This window comes from Mycteria americana, chromosome 8 (genome assembly GCF_035582795.1).
Source record: "Mycteria americana isolate JAX WOST 10 ecotype Jacksonville Zoo and Gardens chromosome 8, USCA_MyAme_1.0, whole genome shotgun sequence".
In the NCBI taxonomy this organism is placed as follows: domain Eukaryota; kingdom Metazoa; phylum Chordata; class Aves; order Ciconiiformes; family Ciconiidae; genus Mycteria; species Mycteria americana.
In genome coordinates this window covers 13,463,305-13,486,069 of record NC_134372.1, presented here as the reverse complement: position 1 = coordinate 13,486,069, position 22,765 = coordinate 13,463,305, and the positions used below count along the sequence as shown (strand labels likewise).

The following is a 22,765-nucleotide window of genomic DNA, read 5'->3' as shown; positions in this document are numbered from 1 at the left end:
TTATATTGTCTTTTACAGCAGCAGCCAGATTAAGTTCTAGTTGGGCTTTGGCCCTTCTAATTTTCTCTCTGCATAACCTCACGACATCTTTGTAGTCCTCCTGAGTTGCCTGCCCCTTCTTCCAAAGGTCATAAACTCTCCTTTTTATCCTGAGTTCCAGCCAAAGGTCTCTGTTCAGCCAGGCTGGTCTTCTTCCCTGCCGGCTTCCATACTTTCCCTGCAATTACATTCTCAAGCTCCTTGTCCCAGCTGGCTTCCCCGTGTGTTCGGTTCTCTGCACTGACCTCTTCAAAATGGCGAGCCTTCATGCTAGGGCAGCTTCTGCGTGGTCCTCTCTGTGCTGGAAATTCAGGCTGTGGGCACTCAGAAAAGGCCATTTTATGTTCTCCATCCTGACAGAGAGGATGTAAGAATGTACTTGGTTACGCTGAACACTGTGTACGTCACTGAAATCACTTTTACTGTATGAGGTGAGGCAAAGGCAGAAACTGCAAACATTTCACATTTGCTCTAGAAAATGTATAGCGGACAGCTTAAAAAAAGAAACCCACAATGGAACTTCATGTGACCTTGAGCTGGCTAAGGCTGCACTGCCTTCCAAATGCAAGGTCACTACAGCTAACTGCTGAAACTGTTTTCAATAGCATCTTCAAGGGTTGTTCTTTATTGCCACTATAAACTCACTTAACTGTTTAGCTCCATTCTGGGCAAGGCTGGGTTGGACAGATGGTATTAGCTTGAACAATGCAAGTGTAGACAGGATGTTGCCTGCCAGTAACATGGCACCCTCTGTTTTTAAGACAAGCAGAAAGCATGAAATCCAAATTTTTCATTTATGGCATGGTATGTGAGCAATGTAACATCCATCTACGCAATAGCCATTGCAGCCAGCTAGAAACAGAGCAGTGGAAACCCAGGCTCCAGGTACAAGGAAAATGCAGTCGTGGGCTATTGCGGTTTTCTACCCTAAAGTAGAAAAAAATCATGAAATTGTCTGGGTCCGTGATTGTTACCCAGGCATTTTGCAGTGGGTAAGTGTAGTGAATTCACGGCTCTGCTGCTGTGTCAATGCATCGCTTTTGTTTAACAGGACGAGCTGGCATCTCCAGTTTTCTTTGGAACAGAGCTAACTGCACTGCACAAGGATTTCTGATTTGCTTTAAGGCTTGTAAATACACTTATGACTATTTGGCTTCTGGAAGCCTTTCAAGTAGCATCCCACATGTCTTGGCTCCATAAATGGGCCAGCCTGGCTTAGTACATGGCTGCACCCCACTGCTCTGCAGTTACTTAGATCACATGCAACTTTATTAAAAAGACAGGCAAGTGAGCCAGGTAATGGTGCCAGGTATCTGAGATGCTTTTCCTTCCCTTCAGATTTGGGACTTGACAGTCTTTTCAGATGGCTGCTCGTTCACTTCCACTGGGAAATGAATTTTCAATATGTAGACATCTGCAAAACATCATCTTTTTAAAGGGAAAAACCAAGGAAAAGGAGACAAGCCCAAAATTGGTCCCACTGCTGAGATATGGCAAAATGCAACAAAAGCACCCAAGGACAAAAAAGCTGAACAGAACCTCTCCTATGGTTTCTTGGAAAACAATTATTCACATTTCTGCAAGAGATAACACCAGAGAATGTGGAAGCAGTACACTAGGTCATCCCAGAAAATAAGACAGTTTTTGCAGCCTCCTGTTATTTTGCAGGGCAGTTTATGCTAACGTGCAGGGGTCACAGCAGAGCGTGCAAGGCAAAGATAAAGTTCTCTCCAGATGTAAACACTGTGAGACCAAAAGTGTCACTCACCCTGTGACTGCACTTGGTAATGCAGTCACACCACTCTGAAGTTTGAGAGGGACCAAGGAACCTACGAATAAATGAAGAGCATCTATTTAAGCTGCTGCTCGCTCCCAGCAATTAAGCATGAAGACAGACATGCAAGGAATGTTTTTTAGTGTATTTTGAAAGATGTGAGATGGAGCCTATGTCCTTGGAAAGAGACTCAGTGCAGAGGTAGCAGATCTAAAAGGACGTGGAAGAGCATCTTTGGCCGCAGAGGTCATACATCGCACATCAACTGTCCAGCTATTGAGGACACCGCACGCTGGGTCCACGCTGCTAATGCCCTGCTACAAGTCCTTCCCCCAGCACTGACACCCACTCATAGAAGACAGAAACACAGAGCACTTCCAAGCACATCAGCTAGAGGATTTGGGGAGCATTCCCAGTTTATATAAGGAGGGTGAAAATAATTCATTGCCAACTTTTGCGGCACTTTGTTGCTGTTTTCATGTTTTCCCCTGCGTGACAAATGTCCAGTGCTTATGACCCTTTTCCAAACTATCAAGCTAATAATTTAAAATGCTATAATGGCTCTGTAAACAGATTAAATTGATTACAGATGAATACAGTGGAACAAAAACAGGGAGACACGTTTCTATTTCATACTGAGTTGGCATTCAGCCCAGGCTATTTGGCATCGTTTCAGGCTTGACCTGTGTGTGTTGCCTATGAGCCCTTCACCAGCACTGAGGCCGTGCTGGTGGGATGCTGCTTCTCCCTGTAGCTGTTGGCTGGCTCACAGGGTCACCCTACTTGCCCCCACTGCAGCAGCGCAGGCACCGTGTTGGGGAGAGCTCTGTGGCTGCCTCCTGAGCTCTCCCACTAGCCATCTCACACCAGCTCATCGTGCACCGAGGCAGTGGAGGGGGATCCTACAGAGGTCACATCTCAATGTCACATCAGATGGGTAAGAAGCCCAGAAACCGCAGCACATCTCCAACTACCTGCCATATGGCAAAATTGGATCTGCTATTCGATTTTAAACAGAAGGAAAATCTTTTTCACAGAACACAAATGGTGGGACAGACTGCCACAGGGTGTGGTGGGAGTCAACAGGTTTGAGAAAAGGGATTAGGAAACTTCACAGAGAAGTGCTGCAAAAGCTGTAACAAATGTCTAAGCGCTCAGGAAGTTTCTAGCCTGCTGCTTACCAGGTGCTGGGAAGGCTCTGCGTGGGCCGGACCCATGGTATACCTTTCCCAAGCAGCCTCCACCAGGCTGTGATGAAGGAGACAGGGCTGGGGGTCTCATCTAGTACAGGAGCGTGTATGGCGAGAATTAGTTGTCCGCAGGTAAGGCAGAGCCTTGAGTAGCACAGGTAAAGGGTACTGCTGATTGAAGCCTGTTATCTCAGCTCTGTATCGGCAGGAATCCAGAGTCACTCTGCTGAAGGCAATGGCTGTCCTATGCTTTTCAAGAGAGCAGAAAGCTCCTGCTGGCATTCTCCGTAATTGAGTGCTCCTACCACTCTGTTGGCACCGACACAAAAATTACAGCATGCTGAGGTCTCCTAAGGTAAAAGGCAGCCTCAGGTAAAAGCTGAGCCGTGCTGGATCAAGAAAATCTTTTGCGTAACTCAAGGACATGTATGCAGAGATAATGCTCACAGTAACTGCCCACAACTGCACCCAGAGCTCCTTTAATTTTTGCTCTGACTCTTACTGGCCATGACACGACCAAGTCATATAACCTGTTATGTCAAGTAACACTGAAATACATTGCAGCAATTTTGTAAGGCTGAATATGTAATACCATGTGCTATTACTACACATATTGTAAAGTACAAGTAGCACCAAATCTGTCATTTCTTGCATTTTAGGAATATGGACCTGGCCCACAGGAGGGTGCTGCTCACCGGCACACGGCACATCATTGCCATCACATTGCTTATTACTTGTTATTATTAATGAGACAAACTGCAGCCTGGGTGCACAGAGCACCGAAGTCAGAACAAGGCGAAAGCCTGCTGCTGGCCACGTATCGTCAGTCAGCACCCTGGTTTATGTTGGCAGGAAACTTCCATGTGTGCCTACGTGTGTACCACACACAGCGCGGGAGAACAGTGCACACAGCTGTGTATACACTGCGCTTTACAATGGGGACTGGGCACAGCTGTCAGGAGAAACCGGGACTGGGGACTCACGGCTCAAATGTGTGGCTCTTCTTTTTAAAATTTATAGCTGCAGCATCTTCTAAGGTATCAAACATACATCCAACAACAGAACAAACATAAATATCATATTTTAATGGTGATACAGAAATCCCAAAGATTTCACCATATTTGATAGAAAATTATTGTGCTAACACATCTTCCACAATGACAATAAGGCACATTAGCATTTAAAAATGACAATTGATACAGATCTAACAGACAGAGATGGCGTAAAGGAGAGTCGACAACATGCAGAGGCTATATCCCATAGCTGATGGTAGGACATAAGAAGACGACTGACAAAATACAGCTTTGATCACAAACATTTCGTCGGTGAGCACAGCACTCAATGAGGCGCTGATGGCAACACATCTCTCCCCGCGCTGGGCGCAAGGCAAGGTCCGTGTCAGCAAATGCCATCCAGCACGGACTGATGCCACAGAGCGAGACGGCTCCCCCAGCACCCTGGATTCTGCCACCAAACATTACACCTTATTTTTACTGTACAGATAAGTCACGGTAAAAAGTAATGCAATCTTTTATATATACTATAGAACTTTTCCACATTTTATTCAAATAAACTATTTTGTTTATAGCTGACTGATGCGATCTATTCCATTCCTGAGGTCTTGTTTGGTTAAACTGATTCTCCAACTTGAAAAAGCTACTCCAGGCAAAATTTGCCATTTTGTTTATTCTGCAAAACAGTACACCACAAATATCTAAAATTATTCTGAATTTAAAATAATTCAAAAATCATACCCCAGAACATACCAAGGTACCAGAGATGATGGTCAGGGACTTAAGAGGCTGATGAACTCAAAGCATCATGTGCTTACCAGAAAAAGTGAGGCTTTACTACTCTTTAACCATGTTTCAGCTGCAGTTCAAATATACATAAAATTTACTTCCTCAAGTCAAAAATTAGACATAAAAAACTTGGAACCAAGTCCAGTGAAATGTTTAATTTCCTATCTTCCTGTGGAGTCCTGAGATCATCTGGGAGCTGGACTAAGAGCTAAGTGCTTTCAGAGGTAGAGGGAGGTGGAATTCAAATATTTTTGGCAGTAAATTTACTCAATGGAGATTTGATTCTCCATGCAACGCTGTAATATTTTGTGTATTTGCAGATTAGAGAAACAGCAATATGCCTTAGCTTATATCATCTCTAGAAAATAAAATAGAAAGGTACTAATTATATTATGAACTAAATATATATATATTAAATATTTGCCGTTTTACCTAACCAGAGGCCTCACTTTTCGCATTGTAATGATCTCAAAAGAAAATGCAAGACTCAGAATTATTTCCACTTCAGGTGGAATTTGACTGAACTAGTAAAGATCAGGTAGTTTTTCACATGAGCAGCTGATCCTACAAAGGCTTACAAACATGATAACCAAGTGCAAGTAATTCTTGGGACTTAACAAGGTCATTCACAGTGCAAAGTCTGCACTAAAGACATTGCTCCTTTTATCTATGCCAGCATAGTAGAAGTGCAAAGCCCTTCTAGTGTGGACAGTTACATCAATACTGAAGTCTCACAACAGCATCCTACACTGAGACTCAGCAAAGCAAAATAAGCTACAGAGATACAAAGCACCTTGAATGGCATTAGCAGCAGATGACTGCTATCTGTGTCACAGCTTCATTAGCTTAGCTATGTTGGTAAAAAAAAAAAAATAAATGTAAATCACCTCAATCACTTAATCACCTTTCCAAACCATGTGAAAAAAACCCACAACAGAAGATAATGCCCTGAAACAAACTATTTGCCTGAAGAGTTTCACCCACAACTCAGAAGGGTTTCCTCTTGTTCCAGTTTCTATGATCTTCTAGACCATGTAGACCAGCAGTCTCCTACAGCCCAGCTGTACTCCTCACTGCGCTGCGAGCACAGGGAGGTTAAGGTCGGTGCTGAGCCCGGGTGAGCCCTGTGCCTGCCTGTGTGCCTGGCTGCACGGCCAGCATGGGTGTTCCTGCACCGTTTCTGGAATGGAGACATGTGAGTGACATGACTTCAATCTGCTTAAAAGCTCTTTGCACCAGCAGCACTGGAGATGACAGCAGGTAGCTAAGCGCGGTGGGGAACAGGGAGTGAGCACAGCCCTTGGGTGAAAGATTCAGGAACTGGACCCAGGGAGATGCGCAGTGTTGCTGGTCTTCTCAAGGGAGATTGGCCACAAAAAGACTGGACTCCACCAGGTAAGCCTAGATCTAGGACCGGGCACAGGCAGAGCTCACAGCCGACCTCAGCACAAGGCTGGGTATTGACCGGCTTAAAACCCTGGTGCGGCAGCCAGGATGCTTTCCTGCCTGTAATACTGCACCTCTGCACTTCAGACCCAGCAGTAGTGGATTTTAATGTCTCTTGGCACAAGCCAGCAGAAGCGAGTGGAGACAAAGGAATTGCTGTGTTTTTTCCCAAGAGAGAGTACCTTCCCGTTCATCACTGCAGCCCAATGGGAAGGAGTGCAGCAGTCATGGAAGCTCTGCTGCCCTGGCTGGGAGAGCCATGTGCAGACATAGACTAAAACTAGATAAAAATAAATAAGCATGAAAACAGAAATCCCTTATATATGTAGTTCAGGACAGTGACTCGTGCAGCAGCACTGAGCAGGAACTAGGTCCTGTGTTATTATTACACTCGTTATGGAGAAAGGCACATGGCTGCATAGCACAGTGTCGCAGTAGCCTGATAATAAAGACACCTCCAGGTTAATCTGTCGTTCCTGGGCAGCACCATTACTGCTGCAGCTACACAAACCCTTGCACAGCCCCACTCTGGGCTAAGGCTCCAGAGTGCTTGTCGGGGGACACGCACAGTGGTGCCCCCCTGCCAGCTGCCCACAGCCCCCTTTCTCCCAGCCCCAGCACCCAAAGGACTGGTGGGATTTTAGGGTTGTTTTACACTCTCTGGTCAGGAGCTTTAGCCTTATCAAAAGATCTGGCATGAAAACTGAGTAGCAGGTCACATGTAATAGCAACATACACAAAGGCAATGATTCTTCTATTTACAGTCAATCATATGCAACGTCTTACAGCAAAACATAGAAGTGTCAAGAAGGTGGAGGTGAGTCTCACAGTGAATTAGAGAGGAGCAGATGGAGCTGCAATGGCTTACAAGGAAATCAGGATCACTAAATCACTCAAGACTAAGGTTGGCAATGTCATTATAAATCCAAATATAAGCACCACATGCCCCGCTGCAGTACCCTTCCTTGCTTTATGAAGTGGACTGAAAATTGTTTCTGTGTCAAAACATTCACACAAGTGAAACATTTATTAGTCCAACTGCCACATTAGGAGGAACTGACACTACTATCTGTAGCAGCAATAAACGTAAAAAAAGAGCCTGACATTTAGCAGGAGACTACTAAAGACATTTCCAGCAATCTTTAGTGTAGCTGAGACTATGAGTGTTAATTTCCATAATGCTGTGTTGTTGTCATTAATGAATGTGCTAATGATCTCTTAATTCTTCATTTAGACTGATAATTGCTGATTAGTACGTTGGGGAATGGAGATCAACTGATTTACACCATCTTCCAGTCTGGCCTGGGGTTCTGAAGGTTGCACCTGGGATGAACATTCCTGTTCCTGACAGATGTGTAAACCCAAAAACAATTGTTCTGAGATTCCCTCTTCCTATAGATTACAAATTAAGCTGTGAGGCAGGGATAAGAGAAAGCGTAGAAGGCAGTGGGTACGGCAGATTTCCCCTTATAAAATCTGGTACATGTTTTCCACGGTTCATTTAAAACAGTAGAAGGCAGAAGAGCCCTTTGCAGGACAGAAACAGGAGCATCACAAAAGCTAAAAGTAAATGGATATATATAGCTGCTGCATCCATCATACAGCAGCAAAAGGTGTGTAATATATGTACACCCACACATATATATACACACACATATATATATGTGCATCTATATATATATATGAAATTCCTTTATAAAACAAATTCTTTAGGGCAACAGTTTTCAATCAGTGGTCCCTGATTTCTAAAGGTGAAGTTGGATTACTTCTAAAGGGTCCATAAACATATTCAAGCAAAACGTGCTTCTTGCCAGTAGGCTTAAATCAGATTCATGTCTCCGTTAAAAAATTATTCTAGGCCTAAAAGCAAAATGGCTGAAAACCCACTGTTTTAAGAAATTCCAGACATGATAAGCTCTAATCTTTGGTTAATTCCAAAGGACTCTCTATTATACTGAACTCTCTGGCAAATGGCATTTATTTCTGTTCCCTTTTAACCCAGGCTGTATGCATTAATATAGACTTATTACTACTATGACGTCTGGACATTATCTTAAGTAAGAACATCAAAAGTTGTTCTTTTGGTTGGCTGGCTGCTTTTGCTGTTGCATTTTAATACGGTTTCCTCTGTTTTGCTTGAAATGGAATTTGGAGGCTATATTGCCAGTCATGGCTGCACAAACAGCACTGACGCCAAATACGATGTGCTCTAGCTAAACATAAATCACTTCAGTATATCTTTTAGCTGTAATCTAAATTAATTAATTGAAAATCAATTTATGGCTGGTTTATTGTGCTTTTATGTAAACAAGTAGCCAGGAGCTACAAATATGCATCCTGCTAGCTGCTGGAGAGTGTGTACTTCTTGGAAATAACATTTCTATTCCTCCCTTCCTGGCACAGGTAGAAATGGATTTGAAAAAACATCTTTTAATAAATAATTACTGTTTTCCCCTTCTCAGTTAGAATTTGGCTACGCAAACCTGCACATGGTCACAGGTCAAAAAATCTCCACCTGGGCAGCATGGAAAGAGTATGGGAGAGAAGAGTTGTGAGTGTAAAGAGGAAAGAATCCCCCTGAACAATTTCTACGTTACTTCTATCCCACCCGTGGCTGACCTGCCTCAGAGGAAGTCTCCTGGCCGGCTGCTCATTCCTCCTCTCCCTCTCAGCTGCCCGTGCCTGAGGGGCAAAGGGGTGAAAACAAGTAGCTGCGGGTAGGCAGGAACATTTGCAATAACAATGTACACTGCTTATTGTTCGCTGTGCTGTAATTTTTCATCAGGGCTTCCAGAAGAAGGCACTGCTTCTAGCACTGTTCTGCTCTCTTGAAAAATATTAGTTAAAATCAACATTTAAAAACGGTGTTGAGGCTTTCGTTCAAAGTTCTAGAGATGCTTTCTGGTAATGTGAACAAACTGTGCTGAAAAGGGACTCCCCCAGGCCACAGCACTGCCATCAGCTGAATGCACGTGCATAGGTCTGCACCGCTCCCCTGCCACCAGCCAGCCTGTCGGTGGCCAGGCACAAACCCCTGCGGTGACAAGCCTTCCCAAGCTGGCACCCAGCTGCAGGAGCTGCCACGGGTGCGCCAGCTCTCTCTCGACACCAACTCAGGGGCTCTGAATGGGAACTCAATGCAAAACAGGTATGGTGAGGAATTAAAACATAATTTCCATCCTGCACTCACTCCCTACATAGGCATTAACCCCACTCACTGCTTTTATATGGCTTAGGCTAATCCACTCTGGTAATACCAATTCAGTAATTATAATTATCCAAACTGCATAAGGGATTCTTAGCCCAGAATAAAAAAGTTCATGCAGGAGGTTACTGCAGAAAAGAAAAAAATCAGCAGTAGCTATTTGGGATTCATCTCCTTGCATAAACACGTCTTAAGGCTGAGAAAGAACAGTATTTGTGTTTTTTGAACACTGCAGAAGCTTTAGCATTTTCTCTGATACTTGGAGACTTGTTTCCTTAACAATGCCAGTTCTAGGACAGATAATGCACGAATCTCAGTTATGTGCTCCTTTTCAATACATGCTACAGCCACCTCCCACCTCCCCCAGTATTTCTATACACTGCTATGATGTCCTAAAAAATGTAGTAAGTTCAGTTAACATATAAAGGTTGTCAGGTCCTGGGACTCATCTTTCTGCTATCTAGTCCTTCTCTTGAGACCCCAGCTCCTAGAGTGAAGTGATGTGACATTTCAGCTTTCATAGAAAGAAGGGAATAGTTACTGGTCCTAGCTCAGAAAAAAAAGAAAACAACCTAAACTCAAAATATATTCCTATTTAGAAAACGTTTCACGATTCATATTGCATTTTATTCCTTTTTTGACTCCTGACTCATTATTTTTGAACGACTAAAGATGAGAATATTGTCTGTATACACCACCTTTTCCCTTTTAAAAGCTGTGAAGAACCTGCAATTCAGACTGTAAACTCCCCTGGGAGAAACCCCCATCTTCCAAGGATGCACTGTGTGCTATGTATAGCTGATACTCAGTAAAAACTGTTAATCTCTCAATTCTGCCTTCGTAATTGTATTCTATTGGTGTAAAAAAAGAGGACCTCTTCCTACCTGGTGGTTGTATTTTAGCATGAAGAACAGGCACTCTTCACTGTTCTGCATAATTTAAAATCAAAGTATAAAGTTTTATTTACACTAACATGGTGAAATAATGTTCAGCAAATAATTTCTCTGGCTCCTTTTCTAATGGCTGTATTTCTTGGCCTGTCCATGCCCATTACATAAAGCCCACAACAGAGCATGTGTAAAGGGTCTATGGTCAGTACAACCTGCATTCACACATGAAGTCTGTGTGACATGGACAAATTTGGACAGAAGTTGCATAATCTATTTGGCCCTTTTCATTTTGGTGCCTGTGATTCTGTCTGCCTGGCATATAAAACTGGCTATAAGGGACTGTTTTCTGTTGAAACTCAAGAATTGGAGATTTTCCGTATCTAGTGTCTGCTAATTCTAAAGAGCTCCTAAATATTAGGAAAACAAATGAGTGACCATAAGCATGAATCAGACTTCTAAACAGTCACCTCTGAATAAAAATCATACTGAAAAAAATCAAGCTAGAGAGGCAAACTTCCCTGGCCTGTAAAGGCCCGTGTAGAAATGAGGTAACCATGCCCCCATTGTCTGGCTGCATCAGGCTCTCAGGAGACAATGACAAAGCCTCTGGAGGCAATGGGTGGTTAGAAGCTATTCATTAAGACCTTTTCATGCATGTTTAGATTTTATTTATCTATCTGTCCCAAATTCAGGGAGGTTACAAAATCACCAACCAATCACTCCACAGTAAAGACCAGAGCAAACAGTCCCCGTCAGTCATTCCTTAGAAAATATAAGGGTGTGGTGATACAGAAAAGCAATGCCAGAACGAGGGAAAAGAAATGGGTTGCCTCATATTATTTGGCTGGACAGGATGCCCAGACTACTTCAAAATCCTGTCCCATCCATAGAGACAGGATTGCAATAAAGACTTCAATGCTGATGATCAAAACTCAGAGGGGAACTGAGACATGGAAAGTTCAAGAGAGAAGAGAAATAAGATCAACAACCATAGGAAAATTCTTAGATTCACAGATTGGCCATAATCAAGTTAAGAATTGCCTTCATTCAGTACCACCTATTCAGTACCACCTTCATTCAGTACCACTATACCCAGCAGGCAAATGTAAAGCATCAAAACAGACTGCATAGTAATCAGTGTGTTAAAAACAACCCTGCCTTTTTATCTGAGTGCATATATATTGCATAGACATACAGACCCACAGCCATTTTTTTCCCAGGCTTTGTTCCAGCTTGCTGCCTTTCCACACCTAGTTCTTAGAAGCACTGGTCACACTGTGCCCCTGTGCACCCAATGCGAAGTCCACAGCCTGGTGCACACTGTGGAAGAGAAGGTGGTCCTCCCCCTCTTTAAAGAATTCTCCTCGGATCAGGGAACTCCTCACTGAAGGATTGCACTGGGCCAGTAGCACCTGGACATCTATCTCCCTGTAGTCCTTGTAGACCTCTTTGAGCGTGCGTATTCCTGCTGTGTCCAGGAACTGTACTGCACAACAGTCAATCACTATTGTGTGAAACTCCAGAGGTTCAGACACAAAATCCATGGAGATGCTGGTCTGGTTGCCACCAGAATCCACCTCTTTCTCTCTAAGCATTCTTTTTGCTGCCTTTTTCTTTGCTGCCTTCACCCAGACAGGGTTGACCCCAGTTTGCTTGTACAGGGTGGATTTAAAGCACTCTTTGTTGATGTAGTAGAGGGGTGCTTCGAAACGGAACACCACGATTCCTGGCTTGGTTTGCAAGTTCTTGTAAGCAGACAGGGATTCATACGTCTCAGACTCTGCCACCCAGCCAAGCAGAGGTGCCTCTGGTCTCTGAGTTCGGAAAATGACACAGAGCATAGAGAAGCAAACACCAACCAAAAGGCCAATCTCAGTACTGATGAATGCTGAGGCTGTCATAGTAACTAGCCAAATCACTGTGTCCACTCTGCTCAAATGCCACATTTTTGGCAGGTCCTTGAACTTCCGCAGGGCTCCTCTGAGGTTTACAATGGTTATGACAGCGAGGACACATTTCTGAAGGGAATAAAATAAAGGTGCAATCACAAGGAGAACTAATAGGATTACCAAACTAGTCACCAAGCCAGACATTTGTGTCCTACAGCCTGTGGACTCTTTGACAAGAGTCTTGGCAAGAGCTGCGCTGGTTGTGAAGCAATGGAAGAAAGAGGGAATGATGTTGCAGAAGCCAATGGCGTACATTTCCTGGTTGGCCTTCACAGAGTAACCATGCTTCTTGGCAAACATCTCTGAGAGGGAGACAGTGATGGCAAAGCCAATAATAGCTATGGGGATAGCATCCAAAGCCACATTAGGAATCAGGTTCCAGTCTGGAGGGCGGGGTGGCAGAAACCCAGTTGGGATATGTCCAGCAACGCTCGAGCCGTAAGTCTCTCTCAGCTTCCCAAAGTGAGATGCCAGAGTAGCTGCCACAATCACGACTAGTTCAACTGGTATTGGAGCCTTGAGCCTGGATTTAAAATGTTCATTAAGCTCTTTGGTTGGGATAAGTACAAGAAAGCACAAGAAGCTGGTGATGAGATCACAGATGTTGGTCTTGTGTATGTTTCTGAAGATATTTATCCACGTGACTACAAGGGAGCCAATGCCACTGCTCCGTGGAATGTCTAGGCCCAGGAGATACTTGGCTTGTGAGGTTAGAATGGTAAAGGAGGCACCCGTGACAAATCCACTCAGCAATGAATCGGAGAGGTACACCGAGACAAAGCCCACTTGAAAGAAACCCATGGCCACCTGGAAGGAATCAACCACACACAACAGGTTAGGATGCAAATCTTACAGATGTCATCACTGTGGGACTCTGGAGGGAGGTGGGATACAAAAACCACTGTGCATGGCCTTGGAGGACAAGGCATGGTCTGAGCATGGAGAAAACAGTCTCCAGCATTCAGCTGCTCCTGGCACACTGCACTTAAATGAAATGCATTTCTAACACAGAGCAGGCTTTTTTGGGGGTCTTTGTACTCTGAACCTGTATTTGTTGTTTGCTCATTGGTTCAGCTGTAACTCCTAGTTGCCCACAGGCAAAGAAACCTAGGGAAAAAAGCATTTGAAATAGCGGCTACTATTGCCATTCCTCTCCCAAGTTCTTACAATCTCTGTGAACTTTGCAGGGATCCAAAACCTTTTTGGTTGTCTTTGTCTGTCTTACACTTGGGCTTACAACCTGCAATAAAAATATAGCTTATGGCATAACAGCTGTCCTTTGCACTCCATAAAGTTTAGTGCATCTGATTGAGAAAGTATATGAGCTGCAAAGTCTTGTGATGCAGATTATATAAATAGAGATAAATTTTTAAAGTGCCTTGTCATTCATTTTTATTAATGCCAGTTGAATGGAAAAATCCTTGGTGCTCTCTCATAGGAATGACTGTTTTTATGGATACCTACCTATGGATACCTACCTATGGATATGTGAAGACACATATGTGTCTTCACACCTGGTAAATGTCCCTTTCTCCCCATCAACCTTCATGCCAAATGGAGCATGGACCTTCTCACAGCAGTCTGCTAGAAACCCTTTAATTGCCTGAGCTGGACAACAGGGCTGTCTATACTGTTATCTGAAGACTGCAGGCCAGAACTTACAGGTATTAAACTTTTAAGTAGTGTCAATTTGATATATCCTATTAAGTAGTTAAGGCAAAATAAAGAAGGCTAAGATCACGGCTGGAAACTTCATAAGAACTGCAAAGCATTACTGAAGAGAAGACAGGTTTGTGACCTGGACTGACTGGACTTCGGCTCAGAGCCAAGCTCTAAAAAAGGCTCCCTCACAACCTTGGTAATTAAGTTAATTAAAGGTTTTTCTAGCTGTAAAACATTAGCAATAATTGTCTTACCTAGTTATGCTGTAGGCAACTAGTGTGAGCAGGCTTGCTTTTTGCGATTTGATTGTAAAGTTTCTGATACAAAGAATATGTGATTTTGGTTGGAGCTTCCAATAAAAAAAAAATATTTGAGGGTGTGAACACCTATTGGTTAGCAGGCAGAAAGACAGCAAGCAGAATATGCCTAACATTCAGAAGGACTTAAGATAAAGTAATCTGACTTCTTCCTATAAAGAAACTTAATTGTAGTTGTACTTGCAAAGAATATTAACCGCAATTCACAACTCCAAAACTGCATCCACCCTACAGTGATGAAACACAAAATCCAGTGTACCCTAGGAGTCTCAGAATATTTCTGAAATTACTCAACACTAACTTGCAGTACAAGAAAAAGTCCCGGGTTGTGTTGAAAACCAGTGTTTTAGAGTATCACAGGTATGCTTCCTTTTCTGTTCCTCTACAGTTTGATTAGCTATCACCCTGGAGGTCACTGTAGGAACAAATGAATGTGAACTCACAAATTGAAATACCACAGCTCTGCAGTACCGTTAAAACTAAATTCATTCCAGTTAATGCATGATACTCTAGAAACAAAGATATTGCTTTAATTTCAGCAAGCAGTGAATTCTAGGAAGTAAGTAGAGACAGAGTGGTAAAATATTGTTGAGTAATATATTTTAATATGGTAATAATTTAAAAGTTTAATTTCAAATATATTTTATCATCTCAGTAGTGTCCTTTTCATACAATGGCATTGTTTTGGCTTTGAGTGGACAAACAGCCAAGTTTTACAAGCACAGTGACAAATAAAAAGAAACTGGAGATATTTTTACCATCCAGATTATTTTTTGATAAAAGAAAAGGCAAATAACTGAAGTCTGGAATTAAAAGCTGCCACACCACATTTTGGCCCAAAGAAATGGAAGCCTAAGCTATAAGCCGGGGGGGCGGAAAGCAGCTTCAGGCCACAGCAAGGAAGGTGGTGAGCAGATTGTGTAAGAGTAGCAAGTGGTTACATGCAGGTCCTTACAGTCCCCAACAGAGTAGCAATACAAGCACAAAATTCTATTTAAAAAAAGGAGAGGACACAGAGGAGTTTCTTGCACCACAGTAACTGGAGACCTCCAGTCCTCCCTGTGTCCACTCCCCTGGGATGCAGATTGAGGACACGTGCAAGCCCAACAGGCTGTTCATGTGGACAATCACCTAAAGAAGAATTAAAACTATTTCCACAGAATACCTGTTTGTCCACCTCCTCTTACCTGATAAACTCCAGCTATGAAGGTCATGGTGGCTCCCACTGTAATTGCATAGCAGCTTTTATCACAGAACAGCTTCTGCGATGTCTGATTCACAGGCGAAATGGTGGTGTTTACATATGTTGCTGTATCTGTGAGGACACTGAGTGCAGCTGGCTCTAACTCATAGCCAGCTCTCTGTACTTCACGATCTACCACTTGTCCCACCATCAGGCAAATCACACCAAAGATGCCAACTGAGATGTGGCGGGAGGTTCCAAATATGAAATAAATAATGCTAGTGAAAAAGGATGTATAAAGGCCATAAATAGGCTCCTGCCCAGCCAAGAGAGAATAGGCAATTGACTGTGGGACTAATAAGACCCCCACAATCACACCAGACATTATGTCTCCCAGTAAGTACTCTCTCAGTTTGTATTTAGGAAGCCACTGCAAGACAGGAAAGAAACTGAAAACACAGTCTTTAACTTTGGCTGGAGTGCAGCTGCAAGTTTTCTTTGCTTGCTTAACCACCAGAGCCTTCATGCTCCTCTTCTTCTCTTGGGGTTCCAAGAACATTCTGTGATGGAAACTGCGTTTAGCATCATCTCCTTCTGGCATTTCAGTCACTGAACAGACGTTGTTGAATTCTGCCATTGCTGCCATCTTGAGGACTCCCTAAAAACACAAAGAAGGACCATTTTCATTAAAACATAAATGAATGTGCTAAATGAGACTTTTTAATGGAGTGAATACAGTATTTATGAAAAGAAAGGACTAAAAGTTTTAATTAAGCACAGAGAAAGCAATTTCCAAGCAAACTTGGGAAGAGCCTCCCCATTATATCCCTGCTAAGCAAGGAATCACCTTCCCTAGAAGGGAAGCTGATATCCCGTAGAATAAACCCACTGCTGGCAATGTTGTGAAATGGGAAAGAATGCAGCAGCACTGTCTCTCTGGGAGGCTTACTTGATAAAACTGCAGCCTGTTCCATCGTGTGAAGATAGACAGAGGGTTTATTATAGTCCAACAGTCACTTCAACTCAGTCGCTGAAAATTAACTGCAGTTAGTATATCTTGAACATTGCACAGCTTGGTCTAAATCTCATTTATATGGTTTTTTTTTTAAATGTAGTGATTAAACCTGCCAAATATTGTAAAGATTTTTTATGTAAGAAGATGCAATCTTTACACAGTGGCTTTATTTCAGCCAATGACACATTGCAAGAAATGCTCTTCACGCTTTTAAAAAGGTGGTTTTCAAGTAAATTACATCTGACCAAAACAATACACACAAGTGGAAAACATATCAATGGGCACAATGTAAGATAGGCAGAACACTCCTGCCAGAACACTTGCTCTAGTACAGGCTGCCTACAAACAGTAAAACAAGGTGATTATATCAAAGCACATTTAATACTGGAAACATATTGCCTGAATGTGAAAGAGCAAAGTCTTGCCAAGACAAGCCCTAATGAAACTTGACGATACCAACAGCAATTGCTGGCATTCATACAGCACTCCCGGTTTCCAGAAAACATCCAGAAAACTCTCTTTTAGCCACAATACTTGCTACTACTAGTACGTTGAAGCTGTTAAATTTCAGCCGGAAACCCATTCACCTGGTGCTACAGTGGAGCCAAGGCCAGAGACAGCAGCAGAACCCTGAAAAATCTAACTCCTAGGCTTCCCTTTCGAACACTGCCTTGAAGTCCCAGTGTACTAATAACAACATACCCCTTATGTGCTAATTACACCTTCTCTGTGCAGTGCAAACATCAACCAAACTAATATTCTATGCAATGTTTATGACTGAACTAATCACCAAATCAGTATTGGAGCTAGCCATGCTGAGGATGCCACTGAAGAGTCCGTCTCAAAATTTGTTGACTTAATCAACGTTTCACAAGTAGCTACAAAACACTCACTGCTACTATCACTTCAGTGCGAGTCTCTCAAAAACATGTGAGGGGAGAAGTGAGAGAAGTGAGTTTAAGTGTGGTTCTTAAACTACCCATTTCCCCTGCAGTCATCCCATTACAAGGCATTGATCCTAGAGCTATGCAGAGAGGAAATGCCTTCTTTTAGACCTCAGTCTAGCTGGCTGGAGCATACGATTTCCATTCTTCCATTCCAGGTTTGACACTGTCATACGGAGGTATCTGCAGTGCCGTGCGTCAGCCCTATATAATGGTTTACACACAGCCATGCCCCCAGCAGTCTGCTAGCTCAGACAGAGATGAACTGCCTTCAGTTCTTCTAGCTAGGAAGACAATACCAACCCAAGTACCTACTGTCTTAAAACAGCCTAAGCAAATGATCCTAACCACATCAAAGAAACCCAAGTGAGAGTAGAGGCAGCTACAATACTTAATGTTTAGACTGGCTTCTCTTTCCAGATAAAAATATTCAGAGATTTCTAGAACAGCCTTCCACTAGAAAGCAATTCAACCCGAGTAATCCAACTCTTCCACCTTACACCGTAGCATACTTCTCCCTAGACCTATGAGGCCACAGTGTGCAGAGGGCTATCTACATCAACACACAGGACAGATGCCAACAGATAGCCAACAGGAAATACCAGAGGCAAGGGTTCGCATTTTATCTTCTGCTCCACACCGGGAACTCCCAAAAGGTGTTTTCATCCACTACAGACCCAGAAACAGTGAGTGTCTCTCTGGCAGGTAAGCTCCTGCATCCTTTCAAATAACCGAACACAGCTTACTCTGCCAGCCCGCCACTGGACTGCTACTGAAAGGGAGCCGTTGTATCGAGCAGACGCCTCCCTGGCTCCAAAACTGTGAACAGCATGATGGCATCAGCAGGGACGGATTTTCTGCATAAGATGGGGGATGTATGCTTTCCTGTTACCATGACCTGTACAACTCATGCTCTGTTACATGCCAGGGCAGACTGAACAGCATTGCCAGGTCCCATGCTCTACGTGAGATACTTTATTAATACCGACCTCTTGTTCTCCACACCTACCAGGTATTGCTAGCAAGGCATCAATATTTTTCTCCAGCTCCTGCCCTGTTCCATACTCCCATACCTCCAACTCTATGCCTAATTCATCTGAACCACACATGAGGTCTGCAGGGTGGCCTGCAAACCAGAAAGATGAAAATACTCTAAGCACAACTGGGGAGAATATGCCTCTTTGTGGCTGCTGTTCTGAGCACAAGGCAGAGGAACTGCTTAGGGAAAGTCACACTTCAAAAAAAGGAAAAATGAAGCTTTAAGGCACTGCTGGGTTAGGTGAGACCTAAGTGGAAAATTCCATTGTTTGAACTCAAGTCCCATTTTTAGTATCTATGTCCTTCTTTTAGTCCTGGTCCTTATAATTGGCGAACTGAGAGTTCTGGATACAAAGATTAGTCCACCCAGAACTTTAATATATATATATATACTTTTAGGGGTAAATTTTCAAATGTATGTATTTGTCTCCATATTTGTTCTTGTTATACAAGTCAATCACTTAGTACACTGGAAGGAAAGAGAAGAAAGCTTCAGTTTTGCCTGCCTGCCTTCCTGATTATTCCAAACTTCTATCTTACAGCCTCCTGGCCATGCATAATTACTGTATCACATACCTATATACACCTTCTAATGACGAACTTCGCTTGGCTAATGCCTTCCAGTTCAGTATCTTTATTGTGTTTTAGAATAATTATAGGGTCACAAGAGCCATATGAAGAATTAGGATCTTTACAATGAGGAAACGTGCACAGCAAGAAGTAACATACTCAAGATGACATAGTGATCATGCTTGGAGGAGAACCCATCCCTACCTTCCAGATATCTAATCTCACCTACCCATACAGTATTGCAAAGTCCGCTCAGGGATTACTTACAAAAAAAGCAAGTACTACACAGTTAGAATGAAGTGAATAGAGCGTACAAAAGCATGTGTTTGCAGTACTCCGCATAAGGACATTCTGTAGTTGTATTTGCTCAAGCGATTTTATTCATTTCACAAGCACAGAGTTGCAAATCAAAAAGCTTTTCACCCAAAGCTCAGCAAATCAGTACTGTAAAAGCTGGGGCAGAAATTCACCCCCAGACTACTTTTTATGTGTAGCAAATTACTTGAATGATTTTGTTTTCTGAGATTTTAGTAATGAAAACCCTTCTGATTACCCTCTCCTTCATCCAGTACTTGTAGACAGCTCACTCAAACCTGGGAGTTTTTCTTAACGTGCCACAGAACTCCAACATGAAACCCAGATAGTTCAGTTTAGTTCTGCGCAGTGCCATAAACCATCTGCCTAGTAGATGATACCCAGGTTTTTTGGTTGCATCTAGACAGTAGAGAAATGTTCTAAGTAAAAATCTTTTTGGCTACTGAACTCTGGGTATATACTGAATCTTTGTGTTGACCTGCTTGACAGCTTTCTCTACATGGCATGAAAAGGGCCTTTCATCATACAGTCACTGCCTCTCACGATGTCAGGACACTAGGAAATGACACAATTTCCAACACCCATTTCACCCTTTTCTGCCTGAAAGCGTTGCTCTGTATTATTTTTGTAACTGTTTAGCCCAAGCTTGTCTAGTAAAACTGGATTTTGTTCTAAAAAAACCCACACCAAACAAAAAAACCCCACCCACCCTTTGGTTCAGTACACTGAAAGATATTCTGTACATTTCACTTGGAAAGGGAGCTACTGTGCTTTTTGTTTTGAAAGCTGCTATTTATGTACAACTAATTTGTATGCCTTGAATTCACTTTTATCAGCTCCTTTTGGCCTGAACAAGATCTTCAGGGGGTGTCCAATTGCCACAAAGCTTTACTTAAGACACAAAGAAAAAGATTACAACACAAAACTGAGAACATTTCCAGTATCTCTCTGTTATCAAGTGACTGCCATAGAATAAAGATATGGGGAGGTACTGCATTCTTGAGGTCTGATGACTTTTACAGACTCTTTCCGGATCCCATCTGGGCCTTTCTTACTGATTCCATGACGTGGCAGAGGTGAGCTAGCATATGCCCACCATCTGTCTTTGGGGAAACACTACCTGCAGCACAAGGCCTTGCTGGCTCAGACTTCATTTCTCTGTCACAGATCACAGTCACCTTGACAGTAAGAGAATAACAGATTGTGAAGGTCACTCACCTGCTGAAATAATGTATTACAAGCTTAAACTTAAGATATGAGCATTTAAGAGTAGGAACTAAATCAAAAGCGTTCTTTCTATGACATTGATCTCAGTTTTCCAGATTATTTTTCTAAATTTCATGTGCATGTGTCATCACTGCACGCGATCACTACCCACCCTCATGTACCCACTTGCTAGATATGAGAAACTGTATACACTTAAATGCATGCACTTAAAAACTAATGCATAAACACATAATCTAAAGAGACATGAACAATTTTGAAGAGATGTAAAGGAGAAGCAGGTGAATCAGAAATTCAAGTTCCACTGAACTGAACCGGAGTTGGACTACTACCTCTGGGTCCTTGGAATATCTCACCCTAAGAGTATAAAAAGAAAGCATATCACAACATTTTGATAACTAAATCTGTGTCCTTAGTCTTGTTGGACAACAGCCTTTTCCAAACAATCTCTTAACTGTTGTGGAGCCAACAAGGAAACTCAATATTGCTATGATAACACCACGATAGGCACTGGAATATCATTGCAGGTACCACGGAAGAAAATTCAGATTTTTCACAAAATCCTTAACATCCTCCAACAAAACACTCAAGCTACAAACATTTATTTCAACAAGAGACTTAAAATCATATGAATACTGAAATCTTACTAAGAACCATAAAACGACATACCACATTTACCACCTTTAAGCAACACATTTGGGAGAACGCAGCTACCTTAACTGTTGGCACAATAATCACCAGCCATTAACTCAAGCAGGAAAACCTGCAAAGCCGGACAACAAAACCTTGCTTGCGTGAAATATTTGATCTCCTCCTCCTTCAAATGTTAGTTCTCCCGAGCAGCAGCAGCAGTGAAGCCACCCACTGGCCTCACACAGCCCCCAGCCTCTTTGGGGAAGGTCCCATAGAAGCCAGAGGCCCAGCTCGCAGCCAGCCCTTCCAGGGAAGCCGGCTCACCTCCGAGAAAGCAGCTGTACATCGAGTGTGATGGTTACCACTGCCCTGCCCTGTCTGAAGCAGATACCTCTTGAAGATAGCTGGCTGCGGCCTCCAGCAGTACTCCAGCAGTTTCCATCCGAACCAGATTCGTTACAGAGAGTTTGCTAAGTAGTATTTTCAGGAAGTCATTTCTATGTTAGGACCCTCCTCCCGCTCTTACCGTTAGCTAGCGAAGGTAAAACACTGAGGAGCTGTGTTCAGGCAGTGAGGACGGGCGGAGGGAGTGCTGCTCCAAAGGCATTTCCTTGGGCAGTGGCTGCCAGCCCACGCCACGCTGCCTGCCCCGGCCCTGCGGCCGGGAGGGGAGCAGCAGCAGTGGGCTGTGTGTGCACGGCAGAGGGTTGTGCAAAGAGACCCGTCTGGCTCTGAACAGAAAGCCACGCACAGGGTTTGCACTGGACAAGGGAGCACTTAAAAACTGTTTTTTTAAAAAATTACAATCTGCAAGAAGAACATACAGCAAGAAGAAATCCACGCACTTTTTATACCCCTGAAATTGCAGATTTTTGCTGAGAGCCTGTATATCGCTTTGGAAGCCAACCAACATTTAAGTTTCCAGGACAGTGAAAGTGAAGTTATAATGTTTTTAATACAACGTTCAGTTTCATCCTCTCGATCTCAACACCACTTCCTTCACACCCAGCCCCTCCGGCGGGGAGACACCCCCACCTCGGCAGCCAGCACTCTCCTCCTGCCCCCCCGGCTTTCATTTTCTATTTTCCTCTTCTTACTTTGAGGCACCGTCTTGCGAGCCGCTCCATGAAGTGGGGCTGTCAGCAGCAGTCCCCCTTGGAGAGCCGAGGCGGGCTCACAGCAAGACCCGCTGCCACTGCCGCCCTGCCCGTCCCTTCCCCCGCCCCTGAGGCCCGCCCGTTCCCCCCTGCCGCCCCGCACCCGCCACGCCGGCCTCCCTCGCCTCACAGCGCCGCTGAGGCGCCCACTCACCGCGGGGCCGCCGGCCGCTCCGCGCAGACCTCGGGCGGGCGAGACCCACTGACTGACTGACTGACCGACCGAGCGACCAACCGACCGACCTCCGCGGCTCCGGCGCCTCGCCCCCGCCCGCCTCCCCGCGAGGGGGCCGGGAGCGGCGGGTAGGGGAGGGCAGAGCCGCCCCCGCCGCGCCCCTCGGCGCAGCGCGGAGCCCGCCCATCGCGGCCCGGGGAGCGCCGGACCGCGCCGCGCCAGAGGGCCGCGGGGGGG

The 22,765-nt window shown here is 43.9% G+C and overlaps 2 protein-coding genes across 9 annotated transcripts in view; both read right to left on the bottom strand.

Annotated features, from left to right (window-relative positions):
- LOC142413568 (sulfate transporter-like) overlaps positions 1 to 393 on the bottom strand; it is a 9,036-nt gene extending 8,643 nt beyond the window's left edge. For 2 of the 3 annotated variants that reach the window (XM_075509818.1, XM_075509819.1), the window contains exon 1: positions 285 to 392. The gene's annotated coding sequence lies outside the window, so the exon portion shown is untranslated. Of the gene's footprint in view, positions 1 to 284 lie in introns of all 3 variants that reach the window. The other variant, XM_075509816.1, reaches the window with a different exon arrangement.
- Positions 314 to 22,765, bottom strand: LOC142413569 (sulfate transporter-like). 6 transcript variants are annotated; one of them, XM_075509821.1, is made up of 6 exons: positions 22,508 to 22,599; positions 22,042 to 22,089; positions 15,462 to 16,115; positions 11,546 to 13,102; positions 1,808 to 1,868; positions 314 to 392 (listed from the first exon to the last, which is right to left on the bottom strand). In XM_075509821.1, exons 3-4 carry the CDS (start codon positions 16,101 to 16,103, stop codon positions 11,597 to 11,599), a joined length of 2,148 nt encoding a protein of 715 aa, XP_075365936.1. In that variant the 5' UTR covers positions 16,104 to 16,115; positions 22,042 to 22,089; positions 22,508 to 22,599; the 3' UTR covers positions 314 to 392; positions 1,808 to 1,868; positions 11,546 to 11,596. The 6 variants fall into 6 exon arrangements, with proteins under 6 accessions (XP_075365936.1, XP_075365940.1, XP_075365937.1 ...); XM_075509825.1 differs by lacking the exon at positions 22,042 to 22,089 and having other exon boundaries at positions 22,508 to 22,765; XM_075509822.1 differs by lacking the exons at positions 22,042 to 22,089; positions 22,508 to 22,599 and adding an exon at positions 21,723 to 21,960.

What these genes read in the sequence shown, in the direction of transcription:
- LOC142413569 (XM_075509825.1), bottom strand. Translation starts at nt 16,103, where the DNA reads ATGGCAGCAATGGCAGAATTCAACAACGTCTGTTCAGTGACTGAAATG. An exon ending in TCATAGCTGGAGTTTATCAG is followed by an intron (nt 13,103 to 15,461) that starts GTAAGAGGAGGT and finishes GATTCCTTCCAG; the next exon opens with GTGGCCATGGGTTTCTTTCA.